The 19,179-nt window shown below is 46.2% G+C and overlaps 5 protein-coding genes across 5 annotated transcripts; 2 read left to right on the top strand and 3 right to left on the bottom strand.

The window, feature by feature from the left end:
• Positions 1-1,140: 1,140 nt before the first annotated feature.
• N7474_006237 (uncharacterized protein) lies at positions 1,141-3,085 on the bottom strand (the record flags this gene model as incomplete). The annotated part of the gene is made up of 8 exons (XM_057197652.1): positions 1,141-1,201; positions 1,256-1,329; positions 1,395-1,420; positions 1,593-1,704; positions 1,765-2,408; positions 2,458-2,742; positions 2,851-2,887; positions 2,993-3,085. The coding sequence occupies 8 exons, from the start codon at positions 3,083-3,085 to the stop codon at positions 1,141-1,143; spliced, it is 1,332 nt and encodes a 443-aa protein (XP_057055048.1).
• Positions 3,086-7,936: 4,851 nt separating this feature from the next.
• On the bottom strand, positions 7,937-8,703 carry N7474_006236 (uncharacterized protein; the record flags this gene model as incomplete). The annotated part of the gene is made up of 3 exons (XM_057197651.1): positions 7,937-8,110; positions 8,169-8,382; positions 8,429-8,703. Coding segments are annotated over 3 exons (663 nt in total), but the record flags the coding sequence as incomplete, so codon positions are not given.
• A 2,384-nt stretch (positions 8,704-11,087) lies between these two features.
• N7474_006235 (uncharacterized protein) lies at positions 11,088-12,488 on the top strand (the record flags this gene model as incomplete). The annotated part of the gene is made up of 1 exon (XM_057197650.1): positions 11,088-12,488. One exon carries the CDS (start codon positions 11,088-11,090, stop codon positions 12,486-12,488), a length of 1,401 nt encoding a protein of 466 aa, XP_057055046.1.
• A 2,047-nt stretch (positions 12,489-14,535) lies between these two features.
• On the top strand, positions 14,536-15,520 carry N7474_006234 (uncharacterized protein; the record flags this gene model as incomplete). The annotated part of the gene is made up of 3 exons (XM_057197649.1): positions 14,536-14,643; positions 14,699-14,744; positions 14,841-15,520. 3 exons carry the CDS (start codon positions 14,536-14,538, stop codon positions 15,518-15,520), a joined length of 834 nt encoding a protein of 277 aa, XP_057055045.1.
• A 948-nt stretch (positions 15,521-16,468) lies between these two features.
• Positions 16,469-18,626, bottom strand: N7474_006233 (flavin-containing monooxygenase; the record flags this gene model as incomplete). The annotated part of the gene is made up of 9 exons (XM_057197648.1): positions 16,469-16,905; positions 16,960-17,237; positions 17,290-17,411; positions 17,467-17,564; positions 17,615-17,710; positions 17,770-17,927; positions 17,979-18,188; positions 18,260-18,337; positions 18,397-18,626. The coding sequence occupies 9 exons, from the start codon at positions 18,624-18,626 to the stop codon at positions 16,469-16,471; spliced, it is 1,707 nt and encodes a 568-aa protein (XP_057055044.1).
• Positions 18,627-19,179: the final 553 nt, after the last annotated feature.

The raw sequence follows: 19,179 nt of genomic DNA, 5'->3' as shown, positions 1-19,179 counted from the left end.
ATCAGTTAACTAGATCTTCTGTCTGTTAGGACACTTCTCGAAATCATGATGTGTGGGGTGAACACATGGGTATCGAACCCGAAGGAAGCATTTAGGCATCAAGTCTCCAATACCTGGCCACAAAGGGGCAACCGCATTGTAATTACTTTCTTTTCTTCAAGATTCAGCCGCTGTGGCAAAACGCTGTCTTAGCTTTCCGATTCTGAGTCCCTACCTAATCAACAGACTATCTACCTTGCAAGTAGATACTAACACTTTGTTTTAAAATTAAATATTGACTCTCAGGGCCATTTTATTATTATTCGTACCGATAATAATAGAATATACGCTGCAGGTACTCTAAAGCATGGTATATATCTAGCCTGTTAAATCTTACTTATATTCGATATTCTCCACAAAGTACTAATATTGTGGTGTCAGAATAACGAAGTATTCTATTCTTGCAAGTAATATAGCCAACCTTCAACAGAGACATAGAGATCATTGCGTTATATTTATTCTAATAGTCAGGCTAGATAAGAAGCTCCTTATATTTGTACATGAAGTTGTTGTTCGAGAAGCAGAAGGAATAGCACACAATACTAGAGGAATAACAGAGACATATCTGTCTCCTCGGCTCTGTTACCTTGCAGCTAATATAAACAGTCTAGAATAGACTAAGAGGCATATTGTCAGCCAAATAATTAGGTGGGGCTCCATATCAAAGCAAAATAATAATAAAATCACTGCCACAAAAAAACCTTGAAAAGATCAAGGGGAAAAGAGATAAACGGAGCATCTATTACCTTTCCTATTTTCTAACTATACTGGCAAGCGTAAAGTTACGCTTAGTAGTTCTAGCAAGGCAGACACAGAGTTCCTATCAGAGGTGACTAAAAGGTACGATCCTGACCATGTATACCAAACTAAAAAAAGGCTCGTTTAAATTGGACAAATCTTACAAGCTTTTCGTGGCTATAGAATAGCCAGGTTGTCTCAAGCTACAGAATAACGAAATTGCTGGCTTGTTTTCGTTACGGAAGCCATTGAATATGTAGGTAGGCACCATGTAGAACGCATCGTCTCCATTGTCGCAACATCTGGAGAGTCTCGGAAAACACACTCGCACTTTTGAAGGCTATATGACCACGGGAGCACGCTTTATTCTTTAAACTCTCGCTTTTTGACTCGTGCATGGAAGTTATATTGATGGACGCCAGCCCTATGAGACCATATGAGCGTCCTCCTTGCCAGTTGCTTCTTGAGTGGCACTTACCCGGAAACAACGGTCCAGTCAGACTTGGGATCCGGAGATTCGAAATCCAAAGATAAGAGAAGGGACGGTACAATCTATTGAACATCGTCAGACCTCTTCTTTTCTCGATGGCTCTACTCGAGAATGACGAATGACATACCTTCCTCATCATCAACCACGAAAGGTCTGAGAACGATTAGAAGTGGCTTTTAGTTGTGAGGTGAAGGGGCAAGGGGCGATTTGTTTACGAACTTTTACCAAGGCATGTCCTAGACCCTAAACCAAATCCCATAGAAAATCGTGCTAGAGATAGAGGGTCAAATCTGGAGTGGTCACGGGTACTCTTGAAAGAACTTACACATATTTGGTTGGCCAACATCAAGCCACCTTTCGGGTATGAAAGATGAGGTGTCGGCACCAAAGACTTCCGGCATCCGACTTATCGCAAATGCTGGAGCTCCGATAGTAACCTATAAGACACAAGTTGTAAGCAGGACTGAGTAAGAGAATACGACATTAACGCTCCATACTCCTGCTGGAATGTGCTGGCCGAGTATTTCTTTTCCGCCACTGGGTGTTTCTCGAGGCAGGATACCACCAATGCTGGGAAACATCCGTTGCGCTTCTTGTAGGACTGCATTAAGGTAAGGACACGCAGCAGCCTGTTGTGAGGTGCAGATAGTGTCTAACTTCCCGGCGTTTAATTTCTGATCAAGCTCCTGCACAAGTTTGTCAAGTTTGTCTCGGTTGTGGATCAGGTGGTAGAACACAGAGTTCAACCAAGCGCTACCATCTGTTACACCAGCTTTCACCCCAAAATCAACAAGGTGTGCCACTTCCTCATCTGTTAATGAGTTGGAACTCTTAGAAGCTTGTACCTGAAATAGCTTTGAGGCGATATTGCGTTGCGCTTTGCCCCTATGAACATTGCTGGGATCTTTAAAACCCCGCAAGAATGCTTCGATACTTCGGCTGCTCGCATCTGGCTTTCTTTTTGACCGAAATAATTTTTCGGTCACGAATTGTGAAGCTTTTGCAAAGTAAAATAACGCCGGTGTCATGCCATACAGATGAGCCTGCCTGACAAAACGTGCCACTGCGCCGAACGGGTTATCTTCAGGACTACTGTCAATATAGCCCTGGTTTTGTTCAAATGTCAAATCACACATGCAATCTGTTGGGTATCAGCCATGTCGGACCAGCACGCAGAAAGCTCTTAGTACCAAACAAAAGCCTCTCGAACCACTTTCCGAGATCAATATTTGTCCCTTTGGTTTTCTGCATCTGCGCAATAAATTTCTTGATTGAACCATCAATATTTGCGTCCAGATCCTTCACGCCAGTAGCACTGTATACATGTGAGAACTGCCTCTTGAATTTGCCGTGCAAGGTTTCGTTTTTCTCAACGAAAATATCGATATTTGGACCGGGCACGCGAAACGGCTCGTAATAATCACTTTTCGGAAATGGCGCCGCAACGTTGTAGATCTTGCGGAAGGTAGCGGAATCTGTAACGCTCCTGGTAGAACCATTCTTTGTGAGTGGCAAATCCCAAGAATGATGGCAATCAAGCGTCGTACAATTTGGACGGACCTATGCGAACGAGCGGACCATACCGCGCATGCAGATCATGCAATGCGACATGCTCGTTGCCTGCCCAGATCAGATTTACGTGCCATAGATTCGTGATTCGGGCCCAAAATGGGCCTGGGAACCGTGCAAGGGGAGAAAAAAAAGCCGATAGATGCTCCGGCATACAAGGAACAGCAGGAGTACGCCCAACAGCATGAGTATGCGCTGTGGTAGAGTCAATCCCAAGTTGGCGCCCAAGAAGCTTGTCAAGAGCGTCATTTTTTGTACTATAGCTGTAAAATATGCAAAATGTGATCGTAGTTTAGGTGGGATCGAATACTTTCTTATGTTTTGATCGTGTCAAGCCACGGCCCTGCCGCTAATCCCTATTAATGTGGAATCTCCGTGGCTTAATTGTTGGTTTAATCCGAAAGTCCGACATTTTCAACCGTGAAGTAAAGTCCCAATGCGGGGTAGTCTGCGATTAACCCTGGGTTTGGTGTTACGAAACAGCCTGAATAAGACTACTGTAAGGAGCTACTGTAGACATTTCGCGATCTCCAAATTGGAATCATTGGCTGCGTTCTGTACTAGTGTATACCAGAGCCGTATCAGCATGGAAATCCCGAAATACCCGGCCTCTAGTAGTCGGGCCCGACAATACTTGGTAACTATCTGCGGAGCAAGACCTCGGACTTTGCTCCGTACCATCTTGCTTCGGAATCAGCGAGGCACTATGCTTGTTCCGAAGATACGATGCTCTGTAAGACACTCGATGAGAAACCCCCGAACGTTATTTGGCGTGGTGGCCGAGACACTCAAGCCCGATCAAGTGATCAAACCCCCGGAATTTTTGGACGAGCAGAAAATGCCGAGGAGATAAGGATACAAACCGTTCAGATTCGGAGCGACTGGTTATATTTTGTCAACACGTTGTCCACGGGTGGATGAGATAGATATTGGACTTACGATTGATTTGCTCCGAGAGCCATCTGAAAAAATATAGTAGTTTCGACCCTTGAGTCTGGTTCACAATGTATTCATGGTCGGGCGGACTTTAAGACCGGATTTTGTTTGTGAGAATCCGACCCAGTCACTTTACCGTTGTGCTCGCTGTCGAGCACGCCTGATTGCACTCCCGCATAGCAGCTGAACTTAAGGCAAGCTAAATCGAGCAAATGAATACTACTACTACTACTTACTACTAGTGTCGCCGCAGCTCGGTCCGCAGCTACGACTGGACGGTAGTCATCTTTTTGACTCCATCTGCAAAGGAGTGCCCAAAAAATACCGCCTCAAGTTGCATTTCATTGCTTGCCTTGAAGGCCTGCCTCATGACAGCCCCATGGCCAAGACTTGAGATGTAATTTGCTTTTCGGATCATAGCCAGCTCATACCCATCTTTGATTACTCGACTTTGCTCAATGGCATTTTTGAGTTCCGATAAATCGAACCTGTCAACTAAATCCAGCTGCCACGAAATCTGGTCTGCAATAGTCTAAACTGTTGGCCTTTGAGAAGCGGATAGATCAGCAAGTACAAGTACATATCCAAGGTCCGTCGTCAACTTGACATGGTCTACGTCGTATGCCTTCAGAGCTTCCTCCGTGTTCACAGGCATGCCTGACCACACAACATCGTCATGGTCAACAGGAGGAATGAAAATAATGGATTCGGAGGAAGCTATGTCATAGATGAAGCAACAATTGCTTAAATCACATTCTGTAAGGTAATAGAAGTACCGACACTGCCAGAAATGGTGTGAGCTAGAAATAAAGCCAAGTGTTCAAGATTGAGCCTACCGGTAATACTGCAGCTCGTCGCTGTCTTCCCAGATCCTGACTCTCCCACCCTCAAGGAATATAAGACTGCGAACGTTACAACTTTTTGTGAGTGGGATTTGCCGCGATATTTCTCCTTCAATATTTCCTCAAAATCCTCGAGAAGCATAATTCGCGGACTGCGGGGTCTGCTTTTGACATGTAGTAATAGAGTAAAATGAAAGGTCGAAATATCGAGCGAACTACCTGCCACTAAAACTTCTTAAATTGTCATTCGAGGTGCAGATACTATCGTGGAGGTATCTCATGTCAATAACTAGAAATGAAAAGCTCACCGATGGACCATATCAAGATGGTTGCCATCGGCTAATTCGTCTCCGGGGTTGGCGTTTAGTTCTCGGGGAATGGGAGTACGGGAGATCTACGGGGAATATAAAGTTGGCCGAAGAGCAATTTTATCTCGCGATTCATGGTATTGCGGTTTCAAAGAAAATTCGCTGACAGATTGCCCTAGTCAGTCTTCTGCGGTCTTCCATCTGATGTGGATTATTAGCTTGAGAGGCGACGGTCCCGCAATTGTTCTAATTCTCCGTACATGGTCCCACCAAATGCTCTCGTTATTTTTGATATAAAGGCCTTCAAATCCGACCGAGACATCCAGAAGCTAGTTATCACTTATACATCCATTGCCGAGGACTCCATGCCTACAGTCCCACCACGCTTCAAGAGCTCCATAGCTTGTATGAAAAATGAGTCAATCCGTAGAATTACTGACCGAAGGATCATTTTTGCAGCTATATTTTCTGTTGTTCAAAGTCGCTTTATCAACCGATGCAAATTTTTCAATATTTAATAGGCTTTCTCAACATTCCGTGGCTCACTGGCGAGAAGAAACAAGGAAATTTCCGCACAAATTAAATTGTGACCGAGCTTCTGGGTGGGTTAGTTGCATGTTTCAAAGGTTCAACCAGGAACTTAAGACGACTCCAGAAGCTTGTGAGCTCCTTCTCCATGATACAATCCATAAATATTGAAGAATTTCCAAATTCCTCTAATGTGGCGGGTAGAAATCGCCGGAAACTTGTAGTATGTGTCCCTCACACACCAGGGGTTAAACGCGACTGCTAATTACTCATCCTCATAGCAAACCTCCTGTCGTCGCGTCCTTTCGTACTCATATGCCTTTCGTGGCTGAACGTCGCCATAACTTCAAGGACCCGGATATCGACGGGAGTTGCTCAGCGACATGAGCGGATTGGATCGATTAATTTTGTTTTCCGTTGTCTCAAAAAAAAGAATATCCTTTTTCAAATCTGAAAAAAAAAAAAAAAAAAAAAAAAAAAAAAAAAAAAAAAAAAACTTTCTCACGCCATTTCCCGTGCTAACTGAAATGGAGTGGTGCAGTACCACAAAGCCAGTGATCTTGAGGTGTGTAAATCTTTTTATTCTATGTTACGCGGCAACCAAGTTGGGCATCGTGGCGACGAAGGACAGAGTTGGCGAATGAACGTTGTCCTATATTCGTTTTCAGCATGAACCACAGATCCCATTTTACTTTCGAAATGCTTTTTTTTTCAGCTTCTTTCATACTGTGAGCTATTGATAGCCGCATTGGCCCCAAAGCCGAGGGACTTGTCCTCTTTGGCTACAAAAGCATGTCTTTAGTGGAGTACTCACGCAATACAACAGTTTGGATTCATTTGTTTGATCGGTCCTGGTAGAGTATTTCCTACTATTCTATCGCAAAGGCAGCTGGATCTTTCTTGGTATATTGCAACAGGGACACGGTTGGCGCCGTTTTGAGACAGTTTTGAATCGCTTTAGCGGCTCCCTATGCCTAGCTCAATTTTCTCACGGCCCAGAGCTAGGCCAGAGCATGGGTAAGGCCTGAGGTCGCAAGAAGTTTGCCTGGGTATCACTGGTTCCGGGAGCGCAGCTCAAATAACTGTAGCGCTGATTTCCAAATCAGCGCTAGTATATTGGCTTTCTCACGTAGGGGCCGTCACTCCTCTTTCTGGGCGCAGTAGCGGTCTGGGGTTCTCCTTTAGGCTGCCTTTATCTGTCCTGAGGGTGCTTGAGACTTCTAGTGCCTGTTTTTCTTCGAGATGACTTACTGCCATTCCTGAACCACCGGCTTCATGGCTAGTCACGCTGGTAGGCCCGTTAACCTTGGTTTTCAGCTCTGTAAGCTGACTGGGCGATCACCTGGGCTTCGGTATCTGTTGTTGGGCCATACGCATCGGCGAATGTTGTTAGACGTTGATCATGGACATAATACCATCAACTAATCCCCGATGCTGTGCCTGTCAGAACTTAACGCTGAACTTGCTGATCTCAATTTGAGCTCTGTGATTTGGTTGACGTACCAACCTCCACCTAATTGCGAGGCTTGTAGTCCAATTTCCAGTGAATTAATCCCCTGCAAACTGTATCCGTATTCGCTAGAGGACGCCCTGGTACGCTTCTTGCTGCTGAGTTTGAGCGATATCGCAGAGACCTTCCATCGAATTAGTTTGCTTTGCTGAATCTAGAAGAGAAGGTTGATATCTATTTCTAGCTACAGTGTCTCTCTGGGACCTTTTTCCTTGTCTGATTCGCTCCAGGCTTCGCTTGCCAGGCTTAGGCTTCTGCTGGGCCCCATTTTCCGATAAGTTACTTGAATTAGTTGACTGTATTGACTATCCTGGGTAACCTGAAGACTGACTGGATGCTATGTTAAATCCCCTGGTCGTCAGCGCTCTGGTATTGCGGTTTCTGGTGCATCTCATTCCTTCACGACATCGGAGGCTACGTAGCTCATTGGGTTGCCTACGTGTGCAAAATGCCCCCACCATATGCTCTGGGGCATCCACGGTGATTATTTGGGGTCAGGATTTCTTTTGATTTGCATGATGCTTTAGAACACCTTTTTTGAGTAGATGCTTGTTTTGCTTTCCCAGCGGTTGTTGTTCACTTGTTAGCTCCTCGAGAGCTAAAACCTGATTCATGTCTGCTTTTCCAGATGTTGGGTGTTGGGTAGTAGCATCCTAGCACGTGTAAATGAATGTACCGTAAAGAGCAACAAAAATATAATGAGGCTTTGAATTGCTTCACCTTCGTATGTTGATGGCGGCGAGAACTCAGGAGAAGTCGGAAGGCGCCATAACGAGGACCTGAGCAGGAGATCACGAAACGGGGAGAGAGTAAGAACCGCAGATGACGATGATATTCCTAAGTCATCTCTCAGAAGGAAAGGTCTATCTACAGGCGGTGGTGGGCGCTGAAACCTCAGGCACGCACCTCAACATGTGTTCATTCCCTCGGTTGCTGGCGTCCGAGTAGAATCTGACCTCTCGTGGGAGGATCCTACAGCTGCCTCAATATCTTCCAGATGTATTGGAGTCTCATTATCGTCGGTTGGTCCTCTGCAAACCAAATTGCACGGCAGTGTCTTTTGCAACCAATTGCTTCGTATTCGGTCAAGCGCAGCCTTGAAGTCGTCCAGAATAATGATGTCGCAAAGGCATTTGAAAATGAATGATAGCTTAGGTATCTAGATTAGGATTGATCTGAACCGTCGGTATGGTGGAAACACAACTCACTCTCCAGAAAGGTCCCGCGCCTTTTGGCAGACTTAATGGCAAGGCGCCCAAAACGCTGCATGCATCGAGGACAGTGAACACAAGCGATAGACACATCGAAACTAGCAGGATCCCAAAACGCGGGCTAATCGTCACTAGCTCGAAGATTCGAAGGCTATATTGTCGTCTGATGATGTAGAACAGGTGGCAAGTGGTGAAGACCCACCAAGGATCACTAGCACAGGTTAGCACTTTTAAGCATTATCCAAAAGAGGTTTTACCGAAAGAGGGGCTCCAATGGTCTGGTTATCTGGAATATATTGTTGATATTATTGAAATAAGTGAAGTTCGCGTAGATCTCTACCACCCAATACGGTTGCACAAGTATCACGGTCCCGATATAGAAAATGGATCCTTTGCGGGACAAAAAGGGCCGGTTCTTCATCCACGTAATGATGTTGTGCAAAGACCATGACATACAAATGGTGGCTGCAGTTGCTGCGAGATACCAGCTGTATACAGGGTCCGGTGCGAAGATAAATGTGCCATGGGGCATTCCCAAGATAAGCTATCGAAAATATGAGCTATGTCCGGCAGGATGGCCGGTCAAGAGATACCAGACCTCTGTTAGAATCAACTTGTGCAGAAGAATTCGCCTTCTCATGTTGGCAACTGCGACGGCGGCCATGATTAAAAGTGAGCCAACCATGAGCCCTTGGCTCCAGGCTTCCAGAATGAGGCCATTTGCTGAGGATGGGCGGCCTCTATCATCGCCGGGCATATTACTTGAAGATATATAGATTGAATCGAGATAAAAGTCATGAATGTATCGTCTCGTCCAAAGATGTATTGGTGATGATAAGGCAGCAGGTAGACGTTGAGGGAGGGAACGAACAATTTTACTACAGTTCCGTCTCTGCAGGTGAGAGTAATAAAAGGTAGAGCTGGGGAGCTTCAGGGACTATGAGCGCCTGAGCTCGTCTTTCAGAGTTCAAGTTCGACCGGGGCGCCGATCGGACCACTACAGTGGCACCGCAAAAGTCTGTGACCACTCCCTCTGACCGCCCTATTCACCGCCTACACAGCGTCCCTGATTGAACTACTAGAACGCGTCGCGAATAGTGGCACGATCAAGGGAATCTCTTAGAGAGTATGCCGTGTCGCGTATAGGCTATTACTGATTCTAGTGAGTGGTATACTAAGTATGAGTTTAATTTGATTATTTTGAAGATTTTAGTATGGCAGAATATAGGTGGCAGAAAGGGGCGGGTCAGAGGGGGTTGGTCACACTTTTGCGGTGCCACTGTACAGTGGCACAGGTATCACGCTAATTATTCTGCCGGCAAATAGTGGCTGCACCACTCATAAGTTGTAGTTAGTTGGCGGTATGTCCTCAATAAGGAGGCGGTAAAGGAAGGTACTTCGGGTGGTCGAAAACTTTCGAGGTGCCACTGTACATGTAGAATTACTAGTGTATACGCCCATTGATAACTCCAACATTAGACTTTTTTTTGGCTCGGTCTTGATTGCATACGCGTATTGTAATTTTGATGCTTGATTTTAACAGTAGCTTGGAAGTTTGCTCAGAAGCTTGTTACACAATTTCGCCACGATGCGAGTGACTGGTCTTGCCCAAATTCGACTGGTGTGATCAGTGCTCCACATCAGAAAATATTGGTCGGATTGGTCTAGGCTGGATGCGAACATTCTTGCAGAGTATTGGGCCCTTTCCAGCTGCTCGTATGATCTGGGGAGGGACATCTGTAGGACTTGTCAGCAAAGTAGGGCGAATTGGACTTTGGGTTGAAGAGCTACTGCAACGGCCCATTTGCCCATCAGTATAAAATCATCATTCGCCACCATAGGAAGCCACGGCTATGCCCGCCCAACTATATCCGACCGCTATCAATCGTACTATGGGAAAGACCGTTGGTTAGGTAGCAATTAGTAGATATGAGGGAATCAGTGGACATGTGCTGGCAGTAGGCTTCCGCCAGGGTCGGGTGACGGGCAACCGTCGCTGTCTTGAAATGTCCGAGATCAGGTGATGGCATCGGTCCTTTCGCTACGACATCCCCACTGCCCCTGTCGCCGCCTCGCTCTCAATCTCGGACTTTGCAGAACCCCCCACCCAAGGTCCCCGGGGTCTTCCGAGGTTGCAAAGTTCCATTTCTTCGATATCGATACGGAGCATCTTGTCATCGCATTTAGAGAGATAAAGAGGCCTTCTCGAGGAATTCTCGGTACTAGTATTACTAGAATAGGGTATCCATAAATACGAGGCGAGTTTTGTTACTAGTGCGGTGACAGCCTTAACAACACCGCAGAATTCAACATTACTACGATTGCGCCCAAATATTTTGTAATTGCCACCGCACTTCTTACAGTATTCAAGGCTTTTCTTTGGCGAAGATTCGAGTGGGGCATGGCCTGTGTTCAATACAGACCTAATTGGCGAGTTCCGGCTTCATACAGTAGCAACCGTTACTGGAGGTTTTATGTTTATAGGTACGAATTCGAATTTGATAATCTGGCTCTACGGTTGAATAACGATGCTAGTGCAATTAATATTGGTATATACGACTCATTGGGAGTTCCTTAATGGTCTCGCTGTATAGGTGGTAGCTCTGTCGTCCTCGACTTCCTTACTATTGAATTCGGAAGCTGCCAAGATCGCCCGTCGGTGTTTTGTTCCGTGGAACGGGATTCTCCGATATTCTCCCATACAAGTTACGTTTTATCTCCATAATGCCTCCGTCGGTACAACGAACCGTCGGTGTAAATTGCCTAAATTGCCCTGATCACAAGTAATAAAAGGGCTGGAGCCGCACTGAGGTTTGATTCCCTCTGAATTCTCTCACCCACTTTCCCTTGTCACGCTGAATATCCCACACCATATTTGCATTCAAAAGAAGCTCGGAAGAACATACCTTTGACAAAATGGCTATTCATCCTGTCAGCCTGGCTCTCACGGCAGCACGAGATAGATACATCCAGCGCAACCCTGTTTCGAACAAGCTGCATGAAGAGTCGCACGAATTCATGCCCGGTGGGAACACAAGAACAATTCTACATGTTTCGCCCTTCCCCATCACCTTCGCATGCGGCAAGGATGCCACATTGACCTCCGTTGACAACGACACCTATGTCGATTTTCTCGGAGAGTACAGTGCCGGTATTTTCGGCCACTCTAATGCTCTTATTGCAAAGGCTGTTCACGGGGCCCTCTCGAAGGGGTGGAACTACGGCGGACAAACTGTTATAGAAAAAACCCTGGCCAAGAAGGTTGTCACTCGATTCCGTCCCAGCGGCATAGACTTGGTTCGGTTTACCAACTCTGGCACCGAATCCAACACTGTGGCCATCGCCGCCGCCCTAAACATTACCGGGCGCCGAAAGATCCTAGTCTTTAGCAACGGCTACCACGGCGGCACACTGATCTTTCCAATGGACCTGATAAAGAACCCAGCCACACGCAACGTCAACCTTCCTCACGAATTTGTGTTCGCTCCTTACAACAATATCGACGAGACTGAGGCCATTATTAGCTCCCTAGCCCCACAGAGTCTCGCAGCTATTCTTGTGGAGCCTATTCAAGGCTCTGGTGGCTGCCGACCAGCAACAAAGGATTTCCTTCGTTATCTGCGTCAAGAGGCTGATGCTCAGCAATGCTTGCTGATCATTGACGAAGTCATGGCTTCAAGGCTCGGTCCAAACGGCTGCAGTGCCGCTATGGGTATCAAAGCTGATATTATGACGTTGGGAAAATACGTCGGAGGTGGTATGACCTTCGGAGCTTTCGGTGGAAGACGAGATATCATGGAGGTTTTTGATCCCGAAAAGTCTGGCCTCCAACACCCCGGCACTTACAATAACAATATCGTCACCATGTCAGCCGGTGTCGTCGGATTGGATATTTATAACAGCTCAGAGGTGGAAAGACTGAATGCATTTGGCACCAACTTCAAGATAAAACTTCAAGAGGTTCTTATCAAGTACGGCATTTATCGACAGCATCCAGCTGGTGCATTCCGAAACATCATCGAAGTAGACAGCTTCAAGAACGACACTCTCATAAACCCAGAAGATTCATCGCTGGCACCCCATGAATCGCTACCAATTATGTTCATCACCGGTCACGGTAGCATGGTGAATGTCCGATTCAGTGGGCCTTGCGCTGCGGATCTCAGGGCTCTGTACTACTTCCACATGCTTGAGAACAACATCTACCTGGCTCCTCGAGGATACACGCCGTTGAATCTTGAGCTCAACGACAAGGACGTGGTGAAGTACTTGGCGGCCTTCGAGGATTTTGTGACTAAGTATAGCTCCCTCTGTTGAGAAATCAGCCTTGTTTTAGCGCTGAGGACTCCTGCAAAATATCCTCATGACCGTGTACATTCAGGCATTGCCGTGCCCCAGTAGACTTGTCCACACTGTTTTTGTATTACAAATAGTCGTTCTGTTGAAGGGTATAAAGTGCTCTTCCATTGAGGGGTTATTTTCCCAATCTCCAGTCTCCTAATAATACTCGTTTTGCTATGGGGACCCGGTGGGTCTGCGGAAGGACGGACAAACCAGTGTGGAGGAAAGGTCTAGGGGTGACACCACACGCGACGCGCATGGGACGTCCTCAGGTCGGCATTAAATCGAGGGAGGCAGAAAGGAGCTTTAATAAAACACGCGATGCGCATAAGATAATAGGGGGTCTAAGAAGACAGACCCGGCGACACATATTACCACTTTCGAAGTAGGACACAAGTGGGTCCCCAAATCGCAGCTTCTGAGAGCCCAACCTTGACCGCCCATCCGGGCAGAACGCAACGCCCCAGTGGTGGTCGGTCGGAATAAGGTGTAGGCGGTTTGTCAAGCCGTTGAGAGTTTCGACCACTTCGAAGTGCGCTGATGTAAATAATGCGGTGCTTTCGATACTAACATTACCTGCATTGGAGACAGGCGGTTCGAAAGATCATTGATTCTGCGTTCGTCGTCTTTTCATGCGCGAGAATTGGCAGGTTTCGCCGCGTCTCTTAGATCTCTTAGACCAGTAAGCTTTGCTCGGCAGGGTCTGCATGGATGCGGACGGCGAGAGATAATTGATACAATTAAGGTCATTATTGCGATGCTCTACTGCCATTTTATATTGATGAGAAGCGAGTAATACAATTTATGACTGGAGAGCTTGCTACTCAAAACAATGAACTTTGCGCACTCCACAACTGCAATGGCCTAACCGATGCAAAGGGGCGAGCGGTACTGGCATATTGCACAAGTATCTATTGACTTCTCATACAGTATGTTAGCGCGGTGACACGTCCGTAAGAAAAGGTGATAAGGGCTGGTAAGATCCGAGGCTGACTGGCCCGTAGCCAGGATGCCACGCCACTCGACCTTTCTACCCCATCCAACCTCTTAACAGCAAACATATGCCATTCGAAGCTGTTTACATTAGACAGATAAAATCTTTGCTTTACTACTCCGGAGGATCTATTGTAGCATACCCCGCACCTGACGCCCGATTTACGTCACGGGTAATATAACCAGATGCCGAAAGAAATTGAAACCCCGAAGCTCGGGAACCTTCTCTAAACTCACAGATAAGCTAATATCCCGAATTTTCCCGTGCTTTGGGGATCATACACCATAATTTGAACCTCACAGACGATCAACGTGAGACTAGCCCTTAAGTCCTGACGCGAACATAATGCCCAAGAAAGTCCGACGTTCATTTGATGCATGCTGGACCTGCCGGCGCCGCCGAGTAGCGTGTGATAGCGTCTTACCAGCATGTTCGCCCTGCCGGAAAGTTTCAACAATCTGTGAAGGCTACAGTGTCCGACTCGTTTGGGTCGACAGCGAAAAGGGCATGTATGTGTCTCATTCACGACGCTCACTAGATCCACTTTCAACGTGGGCAGGACAACAACCATACAGCGCAGCCCAGTTAGAGCACTTGACAGACATCGGCTGTGAAGAGACATGCTGCCAGTGTATATTACACCAAGGAGCGTCCAACCCTTTCCGCATATTCAGACAAGCCGATCCTCCTCGAGAGACGGATACTGTGGACTCCTCAGGGAACGCCTCAAACACGACGAGCAATCCAGATTCCTTGCCAACCACACCGACATTACAGAGTCTATGTTCAAGTCGGACTTGGGTGGAAGATACGCTATTAGATCATTACGTGAACCACGTCGCATTTCTCATGATGCCGGTTGACTCTAAAGGCAATCCTTGGCGTCATGTCTATCCATCCATAGCGATTCACCATGGGTCCTATGGTAGTAGGAGTCTATATGACGCACTCCTGTCCCAGTCAGCCTTCCATCTCTCTGCTCTTCACGCGAACAGACACGGTTTAGCGCAGTGGTACAAGCTGCAGGCAATGAGGCGATACTCTTCCGCCGTTGGGTCTTTGCGTACTAGCCTAGATCAGCAGGTCGACGATTTCAGTGCTTGTGCTGCTGCGCTTTTCACACTCGCGCAGATCGAGGTAGGTGACCTGAATCTCAATTTTTTTTTTTTTTTAACTAACGTTTCTGCAAAAGGGCTGTTATGCACCCGAATGTGACGAATGGCGCAAGCATCTTCTTGGTATGTCTGGGTTGCTTACCTTTTTCTCACATGATAGCCCCTGGACAATGTCGTCCGATGCTTGGGTGATTTCACAGAACTTGGCTCTCTCTTTAGAGATTGCTCGCACTGGCTCGGGAGGTTCTTTTGGCTGTCGCTATAACACTGATCACCTTCTGGAGTCTATATCACGAATAAGCCACTTCGGCTACACAATTGGTGCGAGTAACGCTGTGTTACAATCAATCATGAAAGTGCATCGTCTTGCAGAGGCCCTCAGAAGTGGTGAGTCGCTTATAGAAGTTGAAGTTCAATGCGGAAAAATTCTCGGCGAGCTTGGTACCTCGGAATCAGACACGATAATCACGCCGCCCTCGCAGAGTCGCCAGGGGTACCTCAGCAGCTTACATCGACGTATATTCCGCAATGCTGCCGTGATTTATTTGTATCGGGTCATTTATGACGTTGCACCCATCGCTATTCGAGACCAGGTTTTCAACGTCCTCTGCGATACGATCAGCTTCCTAGACGTGAAGGGTGGTAGCGTTTCGCTTTGGCCTGTCTTTATTGCTGCTGTGGAAGCGTGCTCAAAACAGGAGAGAGACTTGGTGAGACAATGGTTAGAATACTCCTGCAAATTAGGCATTAGCAATCGTCGTGCAGCCCGGTGTATCATTGAGGAAGTCTGGAAACAGCGTGACCAGGAAGCGTTGTTGAGAGATATTGAACCAGAATATGTCGCTGTAGACTGGCGTCAGGTCCAATATCGCCTCAAGATCGATATTCTTTTGCTTTAATCACAGAACAAGTCATTGTGGTTGGCATGCTGCCGGTTATTGCTTCAAGGAAGATGGGAATATCGAGAGCAGTGATATTTTGTATAATCCCTAGTTATCACCCTCATCAACTAGAGGTTGGTTATGATTTAAGGGAATCTCGCAGCCAATTTTAGCAAAATTGAAAAGTTTAAGCGTCTTCGCGGGCTGTTTCAAACTGACCTGTCAGCTTCTTAGGGATATCGTAAACAAACGACGAACTAATTTCCAGACCACAGGTGCTAAAAGTAGAGTTTCAAGTAAATCGCTTAGAGTCATTTCACTCATTCCTGGCGTGGATGGAGCTGTCTCAACTGGGTGGTACTATCCTGCGATAAGGTAGGTTCTGGATGTCTGTTGGCCTATTCAAATTCCAAAACCGAAAATTCCAAAAACGAGCAAAAGAATGCTAGTAATAATCAATTGTTGCTCTTATTTTCCCTTATATGCCTCGCCTTTTGTTAGATTTTCTGAGTCTACTCAAATACTACCAATACGGGTGGCTGGACTTTGCTATCCTAGTCGGGCAATTGATTATTAAGGAAAGACTTTTAAGTTAACTATAGGAATGTGGACCATTTACTGAGCAAGTGAATGACTCTTTCATCATTGCTAGGTTTCTGATATTATTTTACTGTCCAAGGATTAAGGGATTTGCGGGTTTTATCTAAAAGTTATGGAAGTAAGTGCAGTCTGAAGAAATTTTCAATTCTATTATCGTATTCCTTCATCGATAGATATTCCATAGAGGGTGGAAAGTGTATCTAGGATATTGCCTTCGTTTTATCTTTGCTTTCTGTTTAGACATCCTAGGATATATAGCTGCTAACCATGTACGACGGGCTATTATACTGTCATTATTTTCAGAAACAACATTTCAAAACGAAGATACAATACAACGAGTCCAATTTCCTCCCAAACCCCCAAAACCTAATAGAAAATCCCTTCATAACCGTTAGTTGAATCATTCATATACCACGTCATATCTCTTCCATCCTCTTCAAGGATTGTCATGCCATTTCCCATAAAGGCAAAGCGATTCTTAGCAAGTGGAGTCCAGGTCCAATCTTCGTAGCGTGGATTGAGAAGACAGTGGATATTCTGAATACGGCTCCCTGGGTGAGTCAAGACCTTGCCATCTTCTTTGCCACCCTTCAGCCACGATCGACACTTTGTTCCCCAGATAGTTCTCTGGTGGAATGTGTCATTATGATAAATGAAATCATTTACTGCCTCCGTTGAAGGCACAACAGCTTTGTAGCTCTCGGTCTGTGCCTTCCAGACGATACGGAGCATGTACTTTGTGACCGCCTCTATTGTGGGTAGGGCGGAGCCGTGCGAAAGCGCCGAACTAGGTCCAAGAAAAACTATGAAATTTGTTAATATGCGATACAAGACATTAACGAGTGAACAATTCTTACCAAAGTAATTAGGGATTTCAGGGACGGCAAGTCCAAAGTAAGCTGTAGGACGGTCCTTCCACAGCGAACGCAGGGTCACGTTATTGCGTCCTGTCACGGAAAACCGTGGGATCCAGGAATAATCAAAACCAGTCGCACAGACTATAATATCTAGCTCGATGATTTCTCCTGTCTCAAGCCTGATTCCCTGGGGGACTATCTTCGAAATCCCATCTGTGACCAATCGAACATTAGGCTTCGTCAATGTCTCAAGATATCCCAGCCCTGGTGTAGGTCGCCTAATATAATTAGTATCAGTGGAGGTTACAGAATTTGCTCTCGAATTCCCACCTGCAGCCGACACCAAATTCTGGAATTAAAGATTTGATCAGCCTATCTTCCTTCAACACCCCTCTCATGTAATCTTTAAGATTTTGTTGCGCTTCCTTCTGCATTTCCGACTCTTTAAGATTCTGTTCTTCTAGTAAGACTCGGATTCACGCCTATGTTGACTTAGCAGATACTTACGAGTCTGAAATTTCCGGTCATCGTCCTTTCGAGCGCTTTTCGATACTCCAGAAACCTCTTTGGATCCTCTGAGAATTCCCGTTTCTGTTCTTCGCTGTCTTGGGAAAATTAGTTTTATCGGACGCAAAGCGCTAATTAAATAGCTTACACTCGAAATTCGCTCCGTTAGGGCCAGCAAATTCGCTCGCAAATGTCGGTGTCACCCAGGTTGGGCTTCTTGAGAACGAAACAAGACATTCAACATCTATATTATAAGTTAGCTTTAGCTCCCTAGAGAGAACCATGAACATTATGGGGAGCGACCTGGGTGAATAGCAGGAAGAACCTGCATTCCAGAAGAGCCATTGCCAATGACACCGACTTTTTTGCCTCGAAGATCAATACCTTCTGTCCAGTTCGCTGTGTGCACAAGATCACCTTGAAAGGTATCAAGACCTGCGATACTGGGCCATTTCCAGTGGCTAAATCACAGGTTAAGCTATATTAAATACAACTCATGATGAGGTACTTACTTTAGATATCCTCCGCCGTTGAACAGAAAGTGGCATGATTCTGAGATAACTTTCCCAGAAATTTCATTCTGGATATGGAGATTCCACGTGCCACTTTCCTCATCCCAAGTACAATCCAAAACTCGGTTTTGAAACCGGATGCACCGTCGAAGGTCGTATTTGTACGACGTGGCTTTCAAGTATTCAAGAATTTCTGACGACTTAGCGTAGCTAGAGTACCGTAAGTCGACGTTTGTTAAAACGAGGCCATATATGAGTAGGGAGTAGGGTAGGTGACAGACAATTCATTCCAGGTGGGATTTGCAGCCCACGAGAACTGGTAGTTGTGTGCTGGAATATCGCAGGCGCACCCAGGATATCTGTCAACGTATCAGATAAGGTATCTTTGTGACGTAGTAATTACCGGAAAGCAACACACCGATTCTCATACCACGTCCCACCAACGTCTTTGTTCTTTTCATAGATAACAAAGTCGACATTGCGCATGTTCTTACGGATCTGGAAGGCTAAATTGAGACCAGACGCACCAGCTCCGATGCAAATTATCTTCAGGTGTCGGGCGGTGCCCATGGGGGTATCAGGGATTGAATAATCCTGATAAGACGCAAATTCATCTTGTGTCGGTGGCATATTATCGAGGGAACCCATCGTTGAGCAGTCTTCTTCACTAGGCAGGGTAGAAACAGGACTGGACGTCTTTCTTTTATTAAATTTCTCGCCGAAATATGGAAGTTATGTGAATGATTTATATCTTTAATGGGAAACTCCTCGTCTGCTTGTTGCGTTCTCGGACCGAGCTCGGTGTGGACCTAGCCACGTCTTTGGCGGAATTCGCCCCAAAACTCCGAGTCAAGGCCAGTTGAACGAAAATAGGAATGCAACTCCATCCGAGCGATCATCTTTGGCAAGTCAGGACGAGTAATCACCCTGGGCCGTACCGGGTGGCCAATTGTTGTATGTCAACACAAAATACCGAGCTATTTCTTGGTTATCGCAAGTGTCAGGGTCTGGGAAACGTCAAGTGCAGAACCATGATCCGGCCATGGAACATTTTTTCGGCCCACGATCCGTCGTCCATGGGGACGCGCAAAGCACGTCCATCATTAGTGTGGCTCTTCTTTCAGTGCAAATCTTCTGATGGCGATTACTAAGCCTACCATCAGTAAGTTAAGTTAACCAGGTATCGCTTGTGCTGCTAGCC

This window comes from Penicillium riverlandense, assembly GCF_028828495.1.
Source record: "Penicillium riverlandense strain IBT 135883 chromosome Unknown utg000003l_segment0_segment0, whole genome shotgun sequence".
NCBI lineage: Eukaryota > Fungi > Ascomycota > Eurotiomycetes > Eurotiales > Aspergillaceae > Penicillium > Penicillium riverlandense.
Note: the sequence above shows the minus strand (reverse complement) of the source record. Positions and strands in the feature narration are given on the sequence as shown.